The sequence below is a fragment of the Hyla sarda genome, chromosome 6 (genome assembly GCF_029499605.1).
Source record: "Hyla sarda isolate aHylSar1 chromosome 6, aHylSar1.hap1, whole genome shotgun sequence".
Classification (NCBI taxonomy): Eukaryota; Metazoa; Chordata; class Amphibia; order Anura; family Hylidae; genus Hyla; species Hyla sarda.
The window spans coordinates 150,004,192-150,030,638 of record NC_079194.1 but is presented as its reverse complement, the minus strand read 5'-3'; the positions used below and the strand labels follow the sequence as shown (position 1 = coordinate 150,030,638).

Genomic DNA, 26,447 nt, shown 5'->3' with positions numbered 1-26,447 from the left:
TCCCAGCATGGAACAGACTCATCACTAATCACAGCTCTCAGAGGGAAATATGAATGAATGATGTTCTATTCACATCACTGGCCGGAGTATAGTGCAGAGATGTGAGCGCTGTATACAGCCGCTCCACATATCCGCTGTGATCGTCCTATCTATTGCAGAGACACTGACACCTGCTGTGATCTGTCCTTGACTGCAGGTACTACTACTCCCAACATGGAGCACACTCTGCTCCCTGTTGGGAGCAGTAGTACCTGCAGTTAAGGAAAGATCACAGCGGATGTTACTCCTGACACCCGCTGTGATCCTCCTGTATAATGTACAGATGCGGCCAGCCGCTCTTTTATGGTCTCCTACACTGACGTATATATATACACCTATTAATATTCCCCACAGAGAGCTGTGATTGGCTGGAACCATCCGGCCAATTACAGCTCTGCGGGAAATATGAATAGGTGTATATATACAGCAGTGCAGGGGACCATAGAAGAGCGGCCAGCTGCATCTATAAATTATACAGAAGGATAGCAACCGACTCGGGTGATCTGTCAATTAGTACAGGTACTACTACACCCATCATTGAACAGCGTGTTGCATGCTGGAAGCAGTACTACCTAAAAAAAAAAAAAAGTAGAAAAAAAAAGTGAAAAACACACACACACAATACATTTTTATTATTGTCAGCTACATTTTTAGTGCCCTACCTGCCCACATAAATTGATCCCTGTTTTAAAAATTAATAAAAATGTTGTTAAAAAAAAAGATACATTTTGTTAGATACAATTCCCTTATTCACTACTGTATCTTTATTTGTATTTTTTAATGGAAAAAACGCCATTGGCTCAACATGCTGTGAGTTTGCAAAACCGCCAACGAGCTAAAAAAGAGTGAAAAAACACCAAAAGGATAAAAAAAAAAAAGCCAAACTGAAAAACGCCAAGTGGGAAAAGAATTTTGAGATTTCTCATTGATTTAAAGCTAACATGTGGCCTCAGCGGTTTTTGACAAAAAAAAGAAAAATAAACCGCCATGCGGCAGAATTGGCGTTTTTCTTGGTGTTTTTACAAAAAAAAAACTAATAGAAACTTAGCCTATGGCCAGTTACAGAAGAGCATAATTTTTTTGCATTTCTGCATCTGTATTACATCCACAAGTTTTGGCCTAACTGTGGGTTCAATGTCCTGAACAAACAGCATCATAGAAGAAACATACGCCCAGTGCTTGATGAATAAAACATCTTTAGTAAATCTTCATAAAATCCAACTGTGCAAAACACCAACAAGGTTCCAAACTGCCTTGTTTATGGTGTAATTCCCTGAAAAGTATAAGACATTTGGAACCTGGCTGGTGTTTTGTACTGTTGATTAGAAAACCAGAGCTAATTTCTTCAAAAAACAGCACCCTACCTGTCCTCAGGTTGCCTGTAGTATTGCAGCTCAGTTCCATTGAAGTGAACTGAGCCAAGTTGTAATATCACACACAGCCTAAGAACAGATGTGGTGCTCTTTTTTTTTGAAAAATCACTTCTGTTTTCCATTCCCAGATAACCCCTTTAATAAAGAAGTTGTCTTATTCCTCAAGCGCTGGGCGCATGTTTCTTCTATGGATTGTTTATTGGGGCATATCTAATGACCTAACCTAAAAGCAACTATATGATGCTATCTAGAAAAGTAAAACAAATCAGCTCACCACATACACTGTCAGAAATCTCTCACATGCACGAGACAGATGTGATGGCTGCAGTAGCCGTCACAGCTGTCTCGTGCGTGTGAGAGATTTCTGACAGTGTATGTGGTGATCTAATAAGTCTTACTTTTCTAGATAGCACCATAGAGTTGCTTTTAGGTTAGGTCATTAGATCTGCCATCGGGTTGAGACTTGCCATAACACAGATGTAAAAATGGAGCTAAATTATGTGTCCACTTCTAAACTGCTGCCACCTACACTGGAAATGGTGGCCTCTCATAAAGTAAAGTGGTTGCCAGGCAAGCTAAAGTATCAGAGCCGTCTTTAATTTTGATTGGACCCTGGGCAAGCAATTTTTTTGACTGTGGTTAGTGCTGCGTGTAAGAGAGCCCTAAAATGGTATTCTGTTTAGTATATTGTGTTTTCACATTATACATGTGTCAGATATAAGGAAGTGTCTGTTTCAGCTTCCTCTAAACATCAAGAGCTCAGACAATTTAAACAAGCATCGCTCATAGGGCATACCAATACAATACAGATCAGATAGGGGTCCTGGACGAGACACAATAGTATTGCAATTCTGAGCTCCTCACTAGGGATAAATACATAAATTACTTCTAATCCCACAAAAGAGCAGCAAAATCTCCTTAATTCTCTTCTGTCATCTTCCTGTACCACTGTATAGAATACCCAGAGGAGCCAGTAATATACTCCTTTAAATATGAAACAGCAGTTCATACTGGAGAAGTAATATCTGATATTTCTGCATGCTTAACATGCAATAGTCTGGGAAAGTTGGGTGACATTTCGGTAGTCACTAAAAATTTCCCAAAAACAGACATAAAAACAAACAGCTAAACATGCCCAAAACATTTGCTGTGGGTAGCGGCAGCATAAGCCACAGTATCTGGTAAATCAGCCAGGATTGCAGAGAGCTACTTTAACTTGAAAATAGGATTGTAGAAAATCCTTATTCAGACTAATCCGCTGATTTTTGACAATACACATGTTTTTCCTTGATCTGGCAGCTGTGGATTATAGACATGCAGTGTATATACAGACAACTGACCCAACCATGCTTCCACATCTGCCCACTGTAAAAATAAAAATATGCAACTTCACTGCTGTGATATAAAGTAGTAGAATCATAATGTATAATATCATAGAATAAGATCAGAGCAAATAATCATCAACAAAATAGGTAACAACATGTAAATGAATGAAAGGGAGCACTCATCGGTCTTCTACATCCAACTTTCTTTATTTGATATCACAAAATAGTGACATCTGGGCATAGCAAGGAGATGAGACAAACAGAGTTGGGAACGTGGAAAGGCGCCAGCTGTTTTGTACCATAAGGTACTTCCAGACAGGGATACAAGCAGGAGGCGTGAGCTAACGCTATAGATGGCAATAGCACAGCAAGAGTCTGTTAAAGCAGTGCAGACTTTGTGTCATAGCTAAGCTGGAGCTGGTAGAATAGCAAAGCTGAGGAGCTCAGATGCAGCCAGGTAGAGCAGGCTTGATCAGCAGACAGAGGTGTGGTAGTCAATCTGGGTCATGAACTAGAGGTCATGCACTAATAAGGCAGGTACAACTTCAAAAATCAGAGTTAGGCTAGGTTTTCACTTGGTTTTTTTTCTGGCAGTTTTTGGAAAACTGCCACTGCAGTTTTTGAGCCAAAGCCAGAAATGTATTCAAAAGGAATAGGACATATAAAGGATGGACTTACACTTCTCCTCCCTTATGGATCCACTTCTGAATTAGGCTCGAAAACTGCAGTGGCAGTTTTCCAAAAACTGCCAGAAAAAAAAAACAAGTGGAAACCTAGCCTCAGAGTCAGGTAACAGGCTTGGTTCAGGAACAGCAGTAGATACCCTAGTGTTAAACTACATTATTGTGTAGTACTTAGTGTCAGTGAATTATGTAGTCTGACTCATATGGTAAAGAATACCCTTTTGTATTTGTGTAGAAACCTTTTTTCTACCTATAGTTGTAGGGAATGCCTCTGCCTTATTGTTACAGTTTTGAGTATAACTAGATCATTGGAGAGATCTTTGTAATGCCCCTTGATATATTTATACAAAGTTATTATGTTACCTCTCAGCCACCTTTTTCCAAACTAAATAACTCTAGTTTTCTTATTCTTTCTGGTTACTGTTGTCCAGGTATTACTGTGGTTGCCCACCTTTAAACCCACTCATGCTCCAATGTCTTTCTTGTGCACTGGTACCCAAAACTTTACATTACTTTCCATGTGCAGTCAGATTAGTGATTTGTACTGTAGAACTATTTTCCTGTCATGTACATCTATGCCCCTTTTCTTGGTACACCCCATTCTCTTATTTGCCTTGGCAAAAGCGGCCCGATACTGTTTGCAACAGTCAACTAAAATGTCTAAGGCTGAGTTCACACTACGTTTTTCAACTACGGTTCCCGCATACGTTTTCATTAGTGAAAACGTATGGAATGGTATTGAAAACCATATACATAGACAAAGCATTGCAAACCGTATGCACCCTGATGCATGCGGTTGCATACGGTTTGCTTGCAATACGTTTTTAAACAGTACTCCAAACCGTGTTTGACCACGGTTTTGACTCCAGTTTTAAAACCGTATTGCAACTGCATACTTTTTTTTTACATGGACGTCAATGGGAAACGCACATGTATACGGTTCCATATGGCAAAACCGTATGCGTTTTTTCTCTGCACATACGCATTTGCATCCTAAAGTCCCCACCCAAGACCCCTCCCATTAAAAATGGACAGAATTTTCAAAAACTTATGTTTTTTTTTTTAAATAAAAACGGACGGAACAGTATGCACTTTTAAAAACAGTATACTGTTTAAAAACGCACATGGTTTACTTTTTCCCATACTGTTCCATCCGTTTTTTTCCCCATACGGTTTTTGATAGAAAACGTATGCAGGAACTGTAGTTGAAAAACGTAGTGTGAACCCAGCCTAAGTCGGTTTACCCAGGAAGGTGGTGGTATTGAGCTCAGTGGGTTCAATTGGGGCAGGTCAGGTTACCCATTAATGGCCACTCTATCATTACTGTCCCTTTAGTTGGAGTCGCGTGATTCATTGTTCTGGGACTATATACATCGTCAGCGTCTTGCCAGTTACAGGTGTGTAGTAAAAAAAAAAAAAAAAAATATATATATATATATATATATATACTTATATTTTACACATACGGCAGTTCTCAGCTGCTTGCACACACAAAAAACCCCACCTCAGGTCGGCCCACAGCAGTCCCGACTCCACAGTGGTCGGTTCATTTTCAGGCATACAGGAGCGGCATCCTGCTTACACACACACACAAACACCCACCTCAGGTCGGCTCACAGCAGTCCCGACTCCACAGTGGTCGGTTCATTTTCAGGCAGACAGGAGCGGCATCCTGCTTACACACACACACAAACCCCCACCTCAGGTCGGCTCACAGCAGTCCCGACTCCACAGTGGTCAGTTCATTTTCAGGCCAACAGGAGCGGCATCCTGCTTACACACACACACAAACCCCAACCTCAGGTCGGCTCACAGCAGTCCCAAAATCCACAGTTGTCGTTTCATTCAGACATACAGGAGCGGCATCCTGCTATGCCTCTTCACCTTGAGTACTATTTCATTCAGCGCAAACTCAAATAGCAGTAGCATAAGTGGGGAGCCCATCATACCTGACACGTCTTCGGGTGGCAACTCGCTTTATCATATTGTTACTGACACGTCTTCCAGAGCAATATCAATTGGGGGTAGCGGTAGTATAAGTGATCAGCCCATCATACCCGACACGTCTTTGAGGGGCAGATCATTTTTCTTGTATTGTTACTGACACGTCTTCAGAGCAATACCGACTTACGTAGTGGTAGCATAAATGACTAGCCCATCATACCCGACACGTCTTTGGGGGGCAAATCGTTTACTCATATTGTTACTGACACGTCTTCAGAGCAATATCGACTATAGGTTAAAAATAGTGCTAAAAAAGAAAAAAAATTATATATATATATAGTATATACATATATATAGTCTGGCATAAAATATATCATATAAATCACTTCCCCCACAGCACAGGCTGGATACAGCACACATATTCAGTCACACAGAGGCCTTTCACTCCACATGGGAGACATTTTCATCACACATGTCCTTTCATCAATGAGTGATTTTACATGAGCGTTTTGTTTCTCTTCAGGGCTTAGCTCCTGATGACGTTACTTTTGAAGTTGGGGAGGCAGTTTCAGGTGTGAAAAAAAAAAAAAAAAGAGGGGACAGTTTATACATGTCTATGTCCATATTTAGGGGTACATAGATGTGTGGGTGCATATGAATTCTGTTGTCGCAATATGGCCAGGGTGCTAGCCTAGTAAGTCGGATTACTCATGTTCTTTTTGTTTGTCCACCGGCACCCTTTATTGGACCGGTTAGGTTGCCAGTCAGCATGTCCAATGCATCCGATATTGAGGAGGCTATGTCGATTCCGGAGACTCCAGCTAGGGCTTCGGAAAGAGGCAGTGTCTCTTCTTATCGAGTGTGGACGATCCCTAGGATCACGGAGGAGTTGCGCAAGAGGGGAGTACCTTTTGCAGCAACCGCCAGGAAAGGTGAGCTGCACAGACTTTTGGTGGAGAATCCTCTGGCAGGCCCCAGTGTAGCCATGGTACCCGGGACTGGAGATTGCGCACAGTCCGGGCAGCTACTCCAGATGATGAGCTCTGTGCTGTCATCAATGACGGGGTTTCAGGACAGAATTGAGTCATTGGAAAGGGACAGGGCTGCCGCCCAGGCAGCGCCCGTTGCCGATACCGCGGTCCCTGTACCACCGGTTCAGGTGCAGGTCATCCCACCCCCGGCACCCGTGGTGTCCACGTCAAGGGTTCCCGTCCCAAGTACGGCTTTTGGGAACTTAAGCTTGGCCCCTGAATCCTATGTCCCGGCCAACATACGCAAAGAGATCATAGAGGGCAAGGACATAAACCTGGCCGCTCTGCTGATAGCATCCCACGATGTCAATGACACTAAGACGGTGTCTTGTGGGGAAGTGGCAGTGATGTTCAAAAGCAGGGATGCTAGACTTGGCAGGAAACTTCTCAGAGTTCGTCGTTGCATTCAGCATGTACCGGGAGGGGGTATGTTCAGTCAGGCCAGACAGACGCCAGGAGTTGGACAAATACTTGTACAATATTGCCGATTTAAGCATGAACTACGGTGGTACTTTGTTTTACGACTACCATAAAGCATTTTCTTTCAAGGCTGCGGCTGCTCTAACACAGTATAACAGAGAGGCTGATTGGGCAAGGATTGACACGGGACTCTTTTGCAGGCCTTTCGCTGGGCTAAAAGCACCAGCATGCTCATATTGCCAGTCAATTTCGCACACCACACCCAATTGGTGCACTCAGGCAAAGGAAGGAGTAGGGTACAACAGACCCCCACCGGTAGCAGGTCCTTCTGGCCAGAAAGCAGTCAGCACGGTGGATAGGCTGGGCAGGCCGATCAGGTTCCTAGGGCGGAATCCGATCTGCAACAATTACAACCTATCTTCATGTAACTTCAACTTGTGCAGATTGCTTCACATCTGCTCCAATTGCTACAGGGCACATCCTAAGTCGGCCTGCACCTTAAAGAACGCACAATCATGACTAGGCGTGGTGGACATAGAGGTCCTTGCGTGTCTATTGAGCAGCCATCCTGAGCCTCGATGGGTCACTTGGTTACTGGAGGGTTTTGTTTCTGGCTTTCAAAAAGGCCTAGTAGCCCTCCCACAGTCCACCCACGAGTGCAAGAATCTCGTCTCTGCGGCCGGGGACCCAGACACAGTGGCGATGCTGATCAAAAACAAACTGGACAAGGGTTTCATGATCAGGCCCTTCATCTCATCACCCTTCAGCTGCTATAGGGTTAGCCCTATAGGCATTGTGTCCAGTAAATTCAATAAAAAGAATCGTTTGATCTATGATTTGTCAGCACCTCATTGCTCAGTTATCCCCAGTCTTAATTCGTTAATCCCATCGGAGGAGTTTAGCATGAAGTATTCTTCAATCGACGAGGCAATCCAGATGATCTCACGTCTGGGGCAAGGGGCTTGGTTGTCAAAAGCTGACATCGCTGATGCGTTCAAACTGCTGCAGGTAAAAAAGGAGCTATGGCCATGGTACGGGATTAAGTGGGAAGACAGATATTATTTTGCAGTCAAGTTAACCTTCGGGTCAAAAAGCAGCCCATGGTTATTTGATCAGTTCGCCATAGCCCTCCAGTGGGTATTAGAGAACATAGTGGGGTGCAGTGATGTCATCCACTACTTGGACGACTTCTTGTTATTAGAGGCTCCACAGTCAGTGCCCCATCAACTCGCAGACCTGCTTGCAGTGTTCCAACAGTTAGCAGTCCCGGTCTCCCCCACCAAGATAGAAGGCCCTTCCCACGCATTGACCTTCTTGGGTATCATTTTAGATTCAGACAAAATGGAGACCAGATTACCGGCAGACAAATTAGATAGGATCAGAGGAATTATGGCAAACTTCAACAGGTCACAGGTAAGGACCAAAGCCGAGCTGCAGAGCCTACTGGGGATGTTGGCCTTCACAATGAGGATCATACCACAGGGATGATCATTCATCTCCAGGCTGCTGGAAGTCAAGTCCGCTGCTCCCAATCAGGACAGTGCTGTTACCCTAGGTCCCACTGCCAGATCAGATCTGGCAATGTGGCAAGTTTTCCTCGACAACTGGAATGGTATCTCATTTTTCCTCCTCGAAGTGTCAGATCAATCACCTAAAGTGTTCACCGACGCATCTTCCAGTATAGGCTTTGCGGCTCTGCACGACAACCACTGGCTAGCAGACACATGGCCAGACCAAGTCAAAAACATGTCTGGCTTCAACCAATCTTCAGCAGCCTTTGAGATCTTTCCGGTAGTAGTAGCAGCCGTGGCATGGGGGTGTAGTTGGGCTAACAATACGATGGTTTTCATATGTGACAACCAGGCCACCGTGGAAATTTTAAATAAGGGCCGTTCAAAATCTGAATTGGTGATGACTTTCTTAAGGAGGTTAGTATGGGTCGCCCTTAGTCACCATTTCCACTTCACTGCGGTACACATACCAGGAGCTAGGAACATGGCAGCTGATGCATTATCAAGGTTACATTTTAACGTTTTCTTTCAGACCGTACCAGAGGCAGATAAGGTGAGCACACAAGTTCCCCCAGTCCAGGCTCTCCTGATGGATTAACGCCATACAAAAAGCTGGCAAATGGCCTCATCAGGTATTCCCTGGTCAGCTACACTAAGAAGGCCTATGATGTAGGATGGGATAGATACCGAGGCTTCATCAAGACCCACAAGGCAGCAGATATTGACTATATCAAACTACTAGTATGTTTTATTGCCTTTTGCCACTATAATTTAAAGTTGTCTCTTAGCACCATCAAGACATACCTTGCAGGGATACAGCACCACTTCTCCATGCAATTTCCCAGCAGGCCTTCTTTGTTCTTGGCTCATCCAGTCCGAGCAATACTAAAAGGCATTCGCAACATCACAGGCACCAAGCCTCCGTCACGGCTACCAGTCACTGGGGAGTTGTTTAGGAGTATGTCGGACGCACTGGACAGATCCCCGTTTGGCTTCACCAATAGCCTGGTTATCAAAGCGGCAATATACCTGGCTTTCTACGGCTTCTTGAGACCAGGGGAATTCTCCAGTACCAATCTCAAAGCACCAGCTTTGCTGAAATCCCAGTTAGTTTCAGCCAATAATATGTTCATGTTAACATTATTGTCCACCAAAACTTCCCGGGGGGCAGTCCAGGTCCCGTACTACCAAACGGGACACAAGTGGTGTCCTGTTGAGGTGTGCAAGACCCTGTTGGGCACCATGGTGGTCAGACCGGCTGATGCCCCATTGACGACCAGTACGTTTGTTAAACAGATACGCACTCTGGCAAAGGCCCTAGGTCACGATCCCGCTACTCTTTCCGGGCATTCGTTCCGAATTGGGGCGGCTTCAGGCTGCCTCTCAGCATGAGGCCCCAGCACACATCATTAAAAGCATGGGCAGGTGGAATTCAACCTGCTATACCAGATATGTACCAAACCCGCAGCTTGAAATGTCACAAGTGTTTAAAGTCTTGGTTATGTAACGATGAAGTCTAAAATAAATTATCTACTTACCTACTTAGCTTGGTTTTTGCCCTCTACAGGTATACCCCCGTTTGCGGTCATGCCACACACCAACCGCTTGTTACGTATATATATGATTCTGTGTTTATCTCAATGGTATGTTTGCTTTAGGTTCAGGTAAGTACTGACGTCCGGAGCCTGAGCACAAGTAATCAGTCTGCAAGACTGGGTTTGTGGGAGGGGCGGAGGAATATAAAAGGTCCACAATTCCCCTCTTCTGGGCGTGTGTTGCGTTTGCATAACCCACCCAACCCGCCCTTTCTTCAGTCACTCTCGACCACAGGGTATGCCCTCTACAGGTATACCCCCGTTCGCGGTCATGGCACACACCAACCGCTTGTTACGTATATGTAAATATATGATTCTGTGTTTATCTCAATGGTATGTTTGCTTGTAGGTTCAGGTAAGTACTCACGTCCGGAGCTTGAGCACAAATATACTCTTCCCACATGTATTACCCTACATTTATCATTGTTCCACCTTATCTGCCTCTTCTCAGCCCAAGCATCCAGTTTATGTAAATTCATTTGTAACAGTATACTGTCCTTTTCTGTGGTAACCACTTTACATAGTTTCGAGATAGGAGGACGGGATAGGAGCTCGGGATAGATGGACAGGATAGGAGGTTGGGATAGGAGGACGGGATAGGAGGTTGGGTTAGATGGACTGGATAGGAGGTCGGGATAGGAGGTCGGGATAGGATGACAGGATATGAGGACGAGATGTGAGGACGGGATATGAGGTTGAGATTTGATGACGGGATAGGAGGTCGGGATATGGGGTTGGGATATGACAACAATATATGAGGACGGCATATGAAGTCAAAAGCTTCCTCCTTTGTTTATTTTCCTCCCCAACAAGGATTAGGAAGGAAAAACCGGGCAATGCCGGGTATTCAGCTAATATATATATATATATATATATATATATATATACATGTGTGTGTGTGTGTGTGTGTGTGTGAATTCCATGCTGAAATTAAGTGACACAACATTGGGATATACTACTTTCCTGCTCATACAATTATTGGTGGACAATAGTATCTGTCAGGATCCGGGTACTGTGAGGATACTGGTGGTGGATCCTCTGTGTCAGTGGGGTGATGACGTGGGCCGTACCAGGGGAACGGAGTCTAAGGGGTTACTGGTTTTTACCAGAGCCCGCCACAAAGCGGGATGGACTTGCTGCGGCAGGTAACCCCCAGGTCGTTCCACCCGATAGCGACTCAACCCCAACTGACGGCTGAGATAGGCGCGGTACAAGGGATTAGGCAAGCGCAAGGTCGGACGTAGCAGAAGGTCAGGGCAGGCAGCAAGGATCGTAGTCAGGGGCAACGGCCGAGGGTCTGGAACACTGGCTTGGGACATACAAGGAACGCTTTCACTGGCACAAGGGCAACAAGATCCGGTGATGCTGGGAAGGGGAAGTGAGGTAATATAGGCTAGGGTACAAGTGTAAGCACTAATTGGGCCAGGCCAATCAGAGGCGCACTGGCCCTTTAAATCGCAGAGAGCCGGCGCGCGCGCCCTAGGGAGCGGGGCCGCGCGTGCCGGGACTGAACTGACGGAGGACAGGTCAGGTAAGAAGACTGGGATGCGAACCGCGAGCGCGTCGCATCCCCGCCAGTGACACTAATGCAGCGCTCCCGGTCAGCGGGTCTGACCGGGGCGCTGCGACAAAGTGAACGCTGCGAGCGCTCCGGGGAGGAGCGGGGACCCGGAGCGCTCGGCGTAATAGTATCCCACACACAGCAAGTTCAGAAATTGGACATCTGCACAACCAATATTAGCACTAGGACAAAAAACGCACTGTGGCAGATACATCGGCACAAAGAATTCATCTGAACTTGAGACATAGGAGCATCTCATACACTTTAAGCAAGATGCCCTGCGTGACCCGATGGTCCTGAACATTTACATAAAGTGAAATTGATGTACACATTGCACTTGTTTTTTGCAAATTTTTTCTAATAATTTTGGGAGACCTCTACATTACTTTGATACAAGTGTATCCATTAGTTACGAATAGCCAGGTAAGTAGTTATGTTGGTAGGTAGTAAATTATGTTGGTAGGTAACCAGGTAGGAAGTTATGTAGGTAGGTAGCTAGATAGGTAATTGTTTTGGTAGGTAGCAAGGTAGATAGTTATGTTGGCAGGTATATCCACAATAAAGAAAGCAGCACTCCAGTATGCGTGAAAACTTCAGTGCAGTTTATTCACTTAACATGTAGCTAGTAAGGTTGTTATGTTGGAAGGAAGTCAGGTAGATAGCTATGTTGATAGGAAGTCAGGTAGGAAATTATGTTGGTAGGTAGCCAGATAGGTAGTTTTTTAGGTAGGTAGCCAAGTAGGCAGATATGTTGGTAGGTAGCCAGGTAAGACATCATGTTCATATGTAGGTAGTAAGGTAGGAAATTATGTAGGTAGGTAGCCGGGTAGGAAATTTTGTTGATAGGTAGCCAGGTTTAAAATTATATTGGTAGGTAACCAGGTAGGAAATTATGTTGGTAGGTAGGTAGGTAGCCAGCCACTCCCACTGAAGTGCCTGGGTACCCATTAGCGAACAATCACTTATGCTGGACCTACACTTTAGTGGCCTGGTAAGACATTATGTTGATAGGTAGGTAGCCAGGTAGGAAATATTGTTGATAGGTAGCCAGGTTTAAAATTATATTGGTAGGTAACCAGGAAATTGTGTTGGTAAGTAGGAAGCCATCCACTCCCGCTCAAGTGTCTGGGCATCCATTTGCGAAAAAGCACCTATGCTGGATCCACACTTTAGTGGCATGCACCCCCGGTGGGGGTCAGTTTTGCCAAAGCATAGGTATGCCACTCTACATACAATGAAAATCACTATATTAGGAACAGCTGTTGTCTGAAATCATATGACACTGTCTGGTTGATCCAAGAGGCAAGTGTTGGGCACCTCATTTCAGCAAGAACAACTACAGTGGACCAACAAAACCAGAAGTACAACAACTGACAACTAAGGCTAAATTCCACAATAACCCTAGGTATGCCTTGAGTCAATTGGGGTTTAATTACTTCGGGACCAAGGGGGTACAGGTGGTACCTAAGGACCACGGGCTTACCTATACGCCCGTGGGAATTACCGTCCCAGCTGCTCACCGGGCAGGGATGGACCAGGATGCCTGCTGAAATCGCTGAAATCAATTCAGACTGGCGATCTGCAGCGCTTCCGGGTCACACAGGTCTCTGGTGACCCAGAAAATAAGGGGGATCGGGGTTGTCCAAGGTCCCCATGAAGGGATAGGAGGGAGATGGCAGGGGTGCCACCCCTCCTATCTCTGCTATTTGTCGATCAGAAGCGACTGACCAATAGCAGATCGGGGGTGGGGGGGGGGGTTAAAGCTCGGTTACCAACTCACGGAAGTCGGTGAGTTGTTGCCTAGCAACATCTGGAGGGCTACAGTTTGGAGACCACTTTACAATGGTCTCCAAACAGTAGCCCTCCAGATGTTGCAAAACTACAACTCCCAGCATGCCCAGACAGCTGTTTACTGTTTGGGCATGCTGGGATTTGCAGTTTTGCAACAGCTGGAGGGCTTCAGTTTGGAGATCACTGTGCAGTGGTCTATACTATGGCTCTCTAGATCTTGCAAAACTACAACTTCCAGCATGCCCACACAGCAGTTTGCTGTCTGGACATGCTGGGATTTGTAGTTTTGCAACATCTGGAGGGCCACAGTTTTGAGATCTCTGTGCGGTGGTCTCTAAACTGTGGCCCTTCAGATCTTGCAAAACTACAACTCCCAGCATGCCCAGACAGCTGTTTACTGTTTGGGCATGCTGGGATTTGCAGTTTTGCAACAGCTGGAGGGCTTCAGTTTGGAGATCACTGTGCAGTGGTCTATACTATGGCTCTCTAGATCTTGCAAAACTACAACTTCCAGCATGCCCACACAGCAGTTTGCTGTCTGGACATGCTGGGATTTGTAGTTTTGCAACATCTGGAGGGCCACAGTTTTGAGATCTCTGTGCGGTGGTCTCTAAACTGTGGCCCTTCAGATCTTGCAAAACTACAACTCCCAGCATGCACGAACAGCAAACAGCTGTCTCGGCATGCTGGGAGTTGTAGTTGCTTACCTCCAGCTGTTGCATAACTACATCTCCCAGCATGCCCTTCGGCGATCAGTACACAACTGGAGGAATGCTGGTTGATAATTATTGAGTTAGGTAACAGAACCCAACTGGTTTTTCCAACCAGTGTGCCTCCAGCTGTTGCTGTCTGTCAGTGCATGCTGGGAGATGTAGGTTTGCAACACCTGAAGGTTTGCCCCCCCCCCCCTCCCCATGTGAATGTACAGGGTACATTCACACGGACGGGTTTACATTGAGTTTCCTGCTTCAAGTTTGAGCTGCGGCAAATTTTCCGCCTCAGCGCAAACTCCTAGCAAGAAACTCACCGTTAACCCCAGCCTGTGTGAATGTACACTAAAATCACTACACTAACACAAAATAAAGGGTAAAACACTACATATACTCCCCCTTACACTGTCCCCCCTTTTGAGAGGCCACGGGTGTTTACAAAGCCCCCATAGTGCCAGAACAATGGACTCCCCCCACGTGACTCCATTTTGGAAACTACACCCCTCAAGTAATGTAATAAGGGGTACAGTGAGCATTTATGCCCCACAGGTGTCTGACAGATGTTTGGAACAGTGGTCCATGAAAATGAAATGTAGTACATTTGTACTACACTGTTCCAATGATCTGTCAAACGCTAGTGGGGTGTAAATGCTCACTGCACCCCTTATTAAATTCTGTGAGGAGTGTAGTTTCCAAAATGGGGTCACATTTGGGTGGGGGTTCCACTCTTCTGGCACCACGAAGGGCTTTGTAAATGCACATGGTTGATTTCCATTCCAAACAAATTCTCTCTCCAAAAGCTCAGTGGAGCTCCTCCTCTTCTGAGCATTGTAGTCCGCAGAGCACTTTACATCCACATATGGGGTATTTCCATACTCAGAATAAATGGGGTTACAAATTTTGGGGGGCATTTCTCCATTACCCTTTGTAAAAATGCAAAATTTGGGAAAAAAACTGCACTTTAGTAAAAAAAAATTATTTTCATTTACGCATTCGACTATAACTGTGGGGTTTTAAGGCTCATTGGACCCCTTGTTACTTTCCGTGAGGGGTGTAGTTTCCAAAATAGTATGCCATGTGTTTTGTTTTGTTTTTTTGCAGTTATGGCACCATAGGGGCTTCCTAAATGTGACATGCCCCCCAAAAAGCGAGTGTAAAAAAAAAAATAAAGATTTTGAATTTTCTCCTTCACTTTGCTGCTATTCCTGTGAAACACCTAAAGGGTTAACAACTTTTCTGAATGTCATTTTGAATACTTTTAGGGGTGCAGTTTCTATTATGGGTCATTTATGGGGTATTTCTAATATGAAGGCCTTTTAACCTGTTCAGGACCCTTGACGTACGCGTTCGTCATGACACCCTGGTACTTAAGGACCCATGACGTACGCGTACGTCATGGAGAATTCCGCCCCCCGCCGTGCGCCGGGCGGGGATCGGACCGGGATGCCTGCTGAAATCATTCAGCAGGCATCCAGTGCAAACGCCCAGGGGGGGGGGGGGGGGGGGGGGGGGGGGGGGTCATCAGACCCCCCATGTCGGTGATCGCGGCAAATCGCAAGTGAATTAACACTTGCGATTTGCGTGATTCCAGGTCATTACGGGTCTATCGGGACCCGGTGACCCAGAATAGAAGGGGGATCGCGGTTGTCTAAGACACCCACGATCCCCCTGAAGGGATAGGAGTGAGGTGGCAGGGGTTCCACCCCTCCTATCCCTGCTATTGGTGGTCTAGACGCGACCACCAATAGCAGATTGGGGGCGGGGGGGGGTTTACTTTTGTTTTCCCCGTCCTGCCCACCTACAATAGGCGGGGCAGGACGGGAAAACGTCCTCCGTATTTCCGATCACCGCCACTCATCCTGAGACCGCCCCCCCCCCCCCCCCCCCCCCCAATGTCGGCGATCGCCGTTCAATTCAGACCGGCAATTTGCGGCAATCCGGGTCACTGGTGACCCGATCGCCCGGAAAATAAGAATGATCGGAGCTGTCAGAGAAAGCTCCAACCATTCTAAAGGATGCCACCTTCTATCCCCTGCCATTGGTCGGTCAGTACGACCACCAATGGCAGTTGGGGGTAGGGGTTAGAGTTCATTTCCCCTTCTCTACCCACCGATCGAAGTCCGGGGAGAGCGGAGGGGGGGGGGGGGGGTTGGGAAACGCAAGCGGTGAGGGGGACAGCATGGCCGGCGGCATCATAGAGCAGTGGCAGCATTGGCAGCAGCAGAAGGGTGCTGACTGTCTGGGCATGCTGGGAGTTGTAGTTTTGCAACATCTGAAGTGGCACAGTTTGGAAACCACTATATGGTGGTCTCCAAACTGTAGCCCTCCAGATGTTGCAAAACTACAATTCCCAGACCGTCAGGGATGCTGGGAGTATAGTTCTGCAATATCTGTCCCTTCATATGTTGCAGAACTACAACATGTCTGGACAGTCTGGGCATGCTTGGAGTTGTAGTTTTGCAACATCTGGAGGGCTACAGTTTGGAGACCACTACTTTGCGGTCTCCAAACTGTTCTTCCCCAGTTGTTGCATAACTACAACTCCTAGCATGCCCAGACTGTCCAGGCAAGCTGGTAGTTGTAGTTCTGCAACATTTGAAGGGCCAGAAATTGCAGAACTACACGCCCAGCATTCCTGACTGTCTGGGCATTCTTGGAATTGTAGTTTTGCAACAGCTGTAGGCACACTGGTTGGGAAACACTGAGCTAGAGTCTGTTTCCTAACTCAGTGATTCCAACCCGTGGGCCTTCAGCTGTTGCAAAACTACAACTCCCAGAATGCACTGACAGACCGTACATGCTGGGAGTTCTAGTTTTGCAACAGCTGTAGATACAGGGGTTGGAATCACTGAGCTAGAGTCTGTTTCTTAACTCTGTGGTTCCCCACCAGTGTGCCTACAGCTGTTGCAAAACTACAGCTCCCAGCATGTATGGTCTGTCAGTGCATTCTGGGAGTTATAGTTTCGCCACAGCTGAAGGTTTGGGGCGCACCCCCCCCTCCCATGTGAATGTACAGGGTACATTCACATGGGCGGGTTTACAGTGGGTTTCCTTCTACAAGTTTGAGATACAGCAAACCTTCCGCCGCAGCTCAAACTCTCAGCGGAAAACTCACTGTGAACCCCCGCCAGTGCAAATGTACCCTAAACACACTACACTAACAAATAATAAAGTAAAACACTGCATATACACCACCTTACACTGTCCCCCCCCCCCCCCCCCCTGAAAAAAGGTTCATACGGCACAATTTCCTAAACGGAGGCTCCAGCTGTTGCAAAACAACAACTCCCAGTATTGCCAGACAGCCATAGACTGTCCTGGCAAGCTGAGAGTCTTGCAACAGCTGGAGGCACCCTGTTTGGGAAACAATGCTGTAGGGTTTTGGTGGAGACAAGCCCCATCCTTGTATCCGGGTCCGCCCCTATTGCAAATTCCTCATTTAGGCCTCAAATGCGCATGGCGCTCTCTCACTTCAGAGCCCTGTTGTATTTCAAGGCAACAGTTTAGGGCCACATATGGAGTATTTCCGTACTCAGGAGAAATTGCGTTATAAATTTTGAGGGGGGATTTTTCTCCTTGTACCCCTCGTGAAAAGGTAAAGTTAGGGGCTACACCAGCATATTAGGGTAAAAAAATTAAATTTTTACACTAACATGATAGTGTTGCCCCATACTTTTCATTTTCATGAAAGATAAAAGGAGAAAGACCCCCAAAATTTTGAACGCAATTTCTTCTGAGTACAGAAATGCTCTGCGGACAAACTACATGGCTCAGGAGTGAGAGAGCGCCATGTACATTTGAGGTCTAAATTGGTGATTTGCACAGGGGGTAGCTGATCGTTACACCCGTTCTGACATGAACACAGAAAAAAAATAAAAAAATCATGTGACCCCATTGTGGAAACTACACCCCTCAGGGAACGTAACAAGAGGTATAGTGAGCCTTAACCCCACAGGTCTTTGACACATTTTTGTTAAAGTTTGACATGAAAATGTTAAATTTGTTTTAGTTTTCCCCTGAAATGCTGGTGTTGCCCCAAATTTTTTTTCTGAGTAAGGGAATACTCCATATTTGGATGTAAAGTGCTCAGTGGGCGAACTACAATCCTCAGAAGAGAAGGGGCGCCATTGGGCTTTTTGAGAGAGAATTTGGCTGGAATTGAAGGCTGTGTGTGTTTACAAAGTCCCCATGGTGCCATAACAGTGGACCCCTCCACATGTGACCCCTTTTTGGAAACTACACCCCTCATGTAAAGTAATAAGGGGTAAAGTGAGCATTTACGCCCCAAATATTTCTTATAGATTTTTTGAACAGTCGTCCGTAAAAATTAAAAATGTAATTTTTCATTTGCCCAGCCCACTGTTCCATAAGGCTCACTGTACCCCTTGTTATGTTCCTTAACCCCTTAAGGACCGGGGTTTTTTCTGTTTTTGCATTTTCGTTTTTTGCTCCTTGCCTTTAAAAAAAAATCATAACTCTTTCAATTTTGCACCTAAAAATCCATATGATTGCTTATTTTTTGCGCCACCAATTCTACTTTGTAATGACGTCAGTCATTTTGCCCAAAAATCTACGGTGAAATGGAAAAAAAAATCATCGTGCGACAAAATTGAAATAAAAACCCGCTGTTTTGTAACTTTTGGGGGCTTCTGTTTCTACGTAGTACATTTTTCGGTAAAAATGACACCTTATCTTTATTCTGTAGGTCCATACGATTAAAATTATACCCTACTTATATAGGTTTGATTTTGTCGTACTTCTGGAAAAAATCATAACTATATGCAGGAAAATTAATACGTTTAAAATTGTCATCTTCTGACCCCTATAACTTTTTTATTTTTCTGTATATGGGGCGGTATGAGGGCTAATTTTTTGCGCCGTGATCTGAAGTTTTTAACAGTATCATTTTTCATTGATAGGACTTATTGATCGCTTTTTATTCATTTTTTAAATGATATAAAAAGTGACCAAAAATGCACTATTTTGGACTTTGGAATTTTTTTGCGCGTACGCCATTGACCGAGCGGTTTAATTAACAATATATTTTTATAATTCGGACATTTCCGCACGTGGCGATACCATATATCTTTATTTACACTTTTTTTTTTTATGGGAAAAGGGGGGGTGATTCAAACTTTTAATAGGGGAGGGGTTAAATGATCTTTATTCACTTTTTTTTCACTTTTTTTTTTTGCAGTGTTATAGCTCCCATAGGGACCTATAACACTGCACACACTGATCTTTATCATTGATCACTGGTTTCTCATAGGAAACCAGTGATCGATGAGATTCTGCCGCTTGACTGCTCATGCCTGGATCTCAGGCACTGAGCAGTCATTCGGCGATCGGACAGCGAGGAGGCAGGTAGGGACCCTCCCGATGTCCTGTAAGCTGTTCGGGATGCCGCGATTTCGCCGCAGCTATCCCCAACAGCCCACTGAGCTAACCGGCAGTTTGTACTTTCACTTTTAGCCGCGTGGCTCAGCTCTGAGCGCGTGGCCAAAGGGTTAATAGCGCGCGGCGCTGCGCGCTATTAGCGGCGGGTCCCGGCTTCACTATGACGCCGGGCCCGCCGTGATATGATGCAGGGTTACCGTGTAACCCTGCATTATATCACGGGACCAGGACCAAGGACGTAGCTGTACGTCCTTGGTCCTTAAGGGGTTAAGGGGTGTAGTTTACAAAATAGTATGCCATGTGGGTTTTGTTTTTTTTTTACTATTCTGGCATCATGGGGGCTTCCTAAATGCAATATGCCCCCCCGAAAACCATTTCAGCAAAATTCCCTCTCCAAAAGCCCAATGTCGCTCCTTCCCTTCTGAGCCCTCTAGTGCACCCGCAGATCACTTTACATCCACATATGAGTTATTTCCTTACTCGAGAGAAATGGGTTTACAAATTTTGTGGGGCATTTTCTCCCATTACTCCTTGTGAAAATGAAAAGTTTGGGGTAACACCAGCATTTTAGTGTTAAAAATCTAATTTTTTAGGCTCACTATACCCCTTGTTACGTTCCTTGAGGGGTGTAGTTTCCAAAGTTGTATGCTTTTTTTTTTTTTTTTTTTTTTTTTACTACTGGTATCATGGGGGCTTCCTAAATGCGACATGCTCCCCAAAAACAATTTCAGCAAAATTAGCTCTCCAAAATGCCATTGTCGCTCCTTCTCTTCTGAGCCCTCTAGTGCACTTTACATCCACATGAGGTATTTCCTTACTCGAGAGAAAATGAATTACAAGTTTTGGGGGGCCTTTTTAACTTTTATCCCTTGTAAAAATGAAAAAAAAAAAAGTGGGGCTACAACATAAAAGTGGAGATTTTTATTTTTCTCCTCCATTTTGCTGCTATTCCTGTGAAACACCTAAAGGGTTAACAAACTTTTTGAATGTCATTTGGAATACTTTAAGGGGTGCAGTTTTCATAATGGGGTGCATTATAGGGGATTTCTAACATAAAGACCCTCAATCTCACTTCTAAATGGAACTGGTCCCTGAAAAATTCCGATGTTGAAATTTTCGGGAAAAGCTGGAAAATTGCTGCTATACTTTGAAGCCCTCTGAGGTCTTCAAAAAGTTAAAACATGTCAACTTTATGATGTCAACATAAAGTAGACATATTGTATATGTGAATCAATAAGTAATTTATTTGGAATATCCATTTTCCTTACAAGCAGAGAGCGTCAAAGTAATAAAAATACAACATTTTCTAAATTTTCCTGAAATTTTGGCATTTTTCACCAAGGAATGATGCAAGTATCGACGAAAATTTACCACTAACAAAGTAGAATATGTCACGAAAAAAAAAAAAAAAAAATCTCGGAATCAAATTTATAAGTAAAAGCATCCCAAAGGTTATTAATGCTTAAAATGACCGTGGTCAGATGTGCAAAAAATGCTCTCCCCCTTAAAGGGGTAGTCCAGTGGTGAAAAACTTATCCCCTATCCTAAGGATAGGGGATAAGTTTGAGATCGCCGGGGGTCCGACCGCTGGGGCCCCCTGCGATCTCTCTGTACGGGGCCCCGGCTCTCCGCCGAGATAGCGGGTGTCGACCCCCGCACGAAGCGGCGGCCGACACGCCCCCCTCAATACATCTCTATGGCAGAGCCGGAGATTGCCGAAGGCAGCGCTTCGGCTCTGCCATAGAGTTGTATTGAGGGGGCGTGTCGGCCGCCGCCTCGTGCGGAGGTCGACACGCCCCCTTCCAGCGGGCTGTCGGGGCTCCGTACAGGAGATCGCGGGGGGCCCCAGGGGTCGGACCCCCCGCGATCTGCAACGTATCCCCTATCCTTAGGATAGGGGATAAGTTGCTCACCACTGAATCACCACTGGACTACTCCTTTAAGGTTATAATGGGCTCCGTCCCCAAGGGGTTAAATAGTAAATTACCCAAGTTTGGTATCACTGAAATCGTACCGATCCATAGAGTAAAGATAGCATGTCAGATTTACCGTATTGTGAACCCTGAAAAAATTATTGCCCCACAAAATTTGCGCAATTGCATATTTTCTTTTCAATTTTGCCTTACATATAATTTTTTTTCTGGCTCCGTAATACATATATGATTAAATAAAGTATGCCAATGAAAAGTACGACTTGTCCCGCAAATAAGAAGCCCTAATACAGCTATATCAGTGATAACAAAAAAAAAAAAAAAAAATATTATATATATATATATATATATATATATATATATATATATATATGTGTGTGTCTTAGAACGTGAGGAGCAAAAAAAAAAAAAAACGTGAATCCAAATGACTGCACAGGTCGCACATAGCCGAGTTTGTTCATGAGTACTAACATATACATGCCATGAGAATGTTTGGCCAGGTGCATGCTGGGAAAGCTACACATGCATACCTGGACACACCAGGATACCACCAGCTTCTGAAATAGAAGGGTGCTGTGGAACAGCCCATATTAAGTAAAGAGGGTGGTACACAAAAACTTTTCTGCCAAATTCTGAAACCCAAATCTAATTTCATGACCATTTATCACTTTCTGGGCTCTTGAATTCTACTCTGTACCAAATCAAAGAACATGAATCCATCTAATAATTGGAGCAACTCGGCACCCCTGTACACGCAATGGTTCGGCCCTAGCCCTCCTTGTGTTTGATTAGCAGCTAAGTAAACCAATAGGACGTAACTGTAGGGGCTGGAAATCTGTGGATTCCTGCTTTTTGATTGACAGGACGCCTCAACCATCCACGACAGCGCTTTTTCCTCTCCTTCTAGGCAGAAGTGAAAATGATTGACAAGTACTGCTGACCAATCAGACGCGCCACTTTCACTACGTAGGCTTGTCTACCGTAGCAGCCAGCCAATGGCGCGGCTTAACATAGCAGGCCGCGGGCGGGTCATCGTGTCAGCGCTGGGGCGCCAGTCCTTCAGTTGTAGCGGTTTGTGGGTGATGGAGAAATAACGGCGAATAACGGAAACCCCAGGAACGCCGCATCCCAGTGAGGACAGACAGAGGGCTGCGCCACGTTTTCCTGGGGACCGGTCACGTCAGCCGGGGTTGGTTGTTGTTGGGTTCGTGTCTGCTCTTGACACGGTCATCCAGACAGACACCCACCCACCCACCGGTAAAGGGGCGGGCAACGTCTCACCCGCAGCTAGGAGGAACGTCAGAAGAAAGGGAGGTCGGGAGTATCGGGACAGCTCCTGTCTCGTTAAATAGTTGTCACGATAAGCCCCGCCCTAACTACTGGTGAGTAATGGTGATAGGATAACTTTCCACATCGGTGTTACAATTTAACAAGATACATTACAATAGCATTATGTACAGGATATTACATTACAATAGCATTATGTACAGGATATTTATACAGTATAACAGCTATACAATGTACGGTAGAATATATAATGTACCGGATAGTCATGTGTATAGGATGATATATAATGTCATGTGATGAATAGGATAATAGTTATGGGAACAGTGTGATTCTTAATGGCCATATATTGTAAAGTGTGTGTGTATGTATATATCTAAAATATATATATCAGCCATATATTGTGCAGTGGAATGTATAATGGTCATGTGTACAGTTTGATCACAGGCATATCTTGTACAGTATAATATATACTGGCCCTATACACACAGTGTTATAGTCATTTGTACAGTATGATACATAACAGATATATACTGTACAGTATAATATATACTGGCCCTATACACACAGTGTTAGTCATTTGTACAGTATGATACATAACAGATGTATACTGTACAGTATAATATATACTGGCCCTATACACACAGTGTTATAGTCATTTGTACAGTATGATACATAACAGATATATACTGTACAGTATAATATATACTGGCCCTATACACACAGTGTTATAGTCATTTGTACAGTATGATACATAACAGATGTATAATATATACTGGCCCTATACACACAGTGTTATAGTCATTTGTACAGTATGATACATAACAGATGTATAATATATACTGGCCCTATACACACAGTGTTATAGTCATTTGTACAGTATGATACATAACAGATGTATACTGTACAGTATAATATATACTGGCCCTATACACACAGTGTTATAGTCATTTGTACAGTATGATACATAACAGATGTATACTGTACAGTATAATATATACTGGCCCTATACACACAGTGTTATAGTCATTTGTACAGTATGATACATAACAGATGTATACTGTACAGTATAATATATACTGGCCCTATACACACAGTGTTATAGTCATTTGTACAGTATGATACATAACAGATATATACTGTACAGTATAATATATACTGGCCCTATACACACAGTGTTAGTCATTTGTACAGTATGATACATAACAGATGTATACTGTACAGTATAATATATACTGGCCCTATACACACAGTGTTATAGTCATTTGTACAGTATGATACATAACAGATATATACTGTACAGTATAATATATACTGGCCCTATACACACAGTGTTATAGTCATTTGTACAGTATGATACATAACAGATGTATACTGTACAGTATAATATATACTGGCCCTATACACACAGTGTTATAGTCATTTGTACAGTATGATACATAACAGATATATACTGTACAGTATAATATATACTGGCCCTATACACACAGTGTTATAGTCATTTGTACAGTATGATACATAACAGATATATATTGTACAGTATAATATATACTGGCCCTATACACACAGTGTTATAGTCATTTGTACAGTATGATACATAACAGATATATACTGTACAGTATAATATATACTGGCCCTATACATACAGTGTTAGTCATTTGTACAGTATGATACATAACAGATATATACTGTACAGTATAATATATACTGGCCCTATACATACAGTGTTAGTCATTTGTACAGTATGATACATAACAGATATATACTGTACAGTATAATATATACTGGCCCTATACATACAGTGTTAGTCATTTGTACAGTATGATACATAACAGATATATACTGTACAGTATAATATATACTGGCCCTATACACACAGTGTTATAGTCATTTGTACAGTATGATACATAACGGATATATATTGTACAGTATAATATATACTGTCCCTATACACACAGTGTTATAGTCATTTGTACAGTATGATACATAACAGATGTATACTGTACAGTATAATATATACTGGCCCTATACACACAGTGTTATAGTCATTTGTACAGTATGATACATAACAGATGTATACTGTACAGTATAATATATACTGGCCCTATACATACAGTGTTAGTCATTTGTACAGTATGATACATAACAGATATATACTGTACAGTATAATATATACTGGCCCTATACATACAGTGTTAGTCATTTGTACAGTATGATACATAACAGATATATACTGTACAGTATAATATATACTGGCCCTATACATACAGTGTTAGTCATTTGTACAGTATGATACATAACAGATATATACTGTACAGTATAATATATACTGGCCCTATACACACAGTGTTATAGTCATTTGTACAGTATGATACATAAGAGATATATACTGTACAGTATAATATATACTGGCCCTATACACACAGTGTTAGTCATTTGTACAGTATGATACATAACAGATATATACTGTACAGTATAATATATACTGGCCCTATACATACAGTGTTAGTCATTTGTACAGTATGATACATAACAGATATATACTGTACAGTATAATATATACTGGCCCTATACACACAGTGTTATAGTCATTTGTACAGTATGATACATAACGGATATATATTGTACAGTATAATATATACTGGCCCTATACACACAGTGTTATAGTCATTTGTACAGTATGATACATAACAGATATATATTGTACAGTATAATATATACTGGCCCTATACACACAGTGTTATAGTCATTTGTACAGTATGATACATAACAGATATATACTGTACAGTATAATATATACTGGTCCTATACACACAGTGTTAGTCATTTGTACAGTATGATACATAACAGATATATACTGTACAGTATAATATATACTGGCCCTATACACACAGTGTTATAGTCATTTGTACAGTATGATACATAACAGATATATACTGTACAGTATAATATATAATGGCCCTATACACACAGTGTTATAGTCATTTGTACAGTATGATACATAACGGATATATATTGTACAGTATAATATATACTGGCCCTATACACACAGTGTTATAGTCATTTGTACAGTATGATACATAACAGATATATACTGTACAGTATAATATATACTGGCCCTATACACACAGTGTTAGTCATTTGTACAGTATGATACATAACAGATGTATACTGTACAGTATAATATATACTGGCCCTATACACACAGTGTTATAGTCATTTGTACAGTATGATACATAACAGATATATACTGTACAGTATAATATATACTGGCCCTATACACACAGTGTTATAGTCATTTGTACAGTATGATACATAACAGATATATATTGTACAGTATAATATATACTGGCCCTATACACACAGTGTTATAGTCATTTGTACAGTATGATACATAACAGATATATACTGTACAGTATAATATATACTGGCCCTATACATACAGTGTTAGTCATTTGTACAGTATGATACATAACAGATATATACTGTACAGTATAATATATACTGGCCCTATACACACAGTGTTATAGTCATTTGTACAGTATGATACATAACAGATATATACTGTACAGTATAATATATACTGTCCCTATACACACAGTGTTATAGTCATTTGTACAGTATGATACATAACAGATGTATACTGTACAGTATAATATATACTGGCCCTATACACACAGTGTTATAGTCATTTGTACAGTATGATACATAACAGATATATACTGTACAGTATAATATATACTGGCCCTATACACACAGTGTTATAGTCATTTGTACAGTATGATACATAACAGATATATACTGTACAGTATAATATATAATGGCCCTATACATACAGTGTTATAGTCATTT

The 26,447-nt window shown here is 43.3% G+C and overlaps 2 protein-coding genes across 3 annotated transcripts in view; one reads left to right on the top strand and one right to left on the bottom strand.

Moving 5' to 3' along the window:
* JPH3 (junctophilin 3) overlaps window positions 1-22,322 on the bottom strand; it is a 222,454-nt gene extending 200,132 nt beyond the window's left edge. Inside the window, exon 1 of the mRNA XM_056525540.1 lies at window positions 22,131-22,322. Coding sequence (XP_056381515.1) covers window positions 22,131-22,188 — 58 coding nt within the window. The 5' untranslated portion in view covers window positions 22,189-22,322. The remainder of the gene's footprint in view (window positions 1-22,130) is intronic.
* A 45-nt stretch (window positions 22,323-22,367) lies between these two features.
* The window catches only part of ZCCHC14 (zinc finger CCHC-type containing 14), a 162,212-nt gene continuing 158,132 nt past the window's right edge, over window positions 22,368-26,447 (top strand). Inside the window, exon 1 of one of the 2 annotated variants that reach the window (XM_056525536.1) lies at window positions 22,368-22,693. The gene's annotated coding sequence lies outside the window, so the exon portion shown is untranslated. The remainder of the gene's footprint in view (window positions 22,694-26,447) is intronic. The other variant, XM_056525535.1, reaches the window with a different exon arrangement.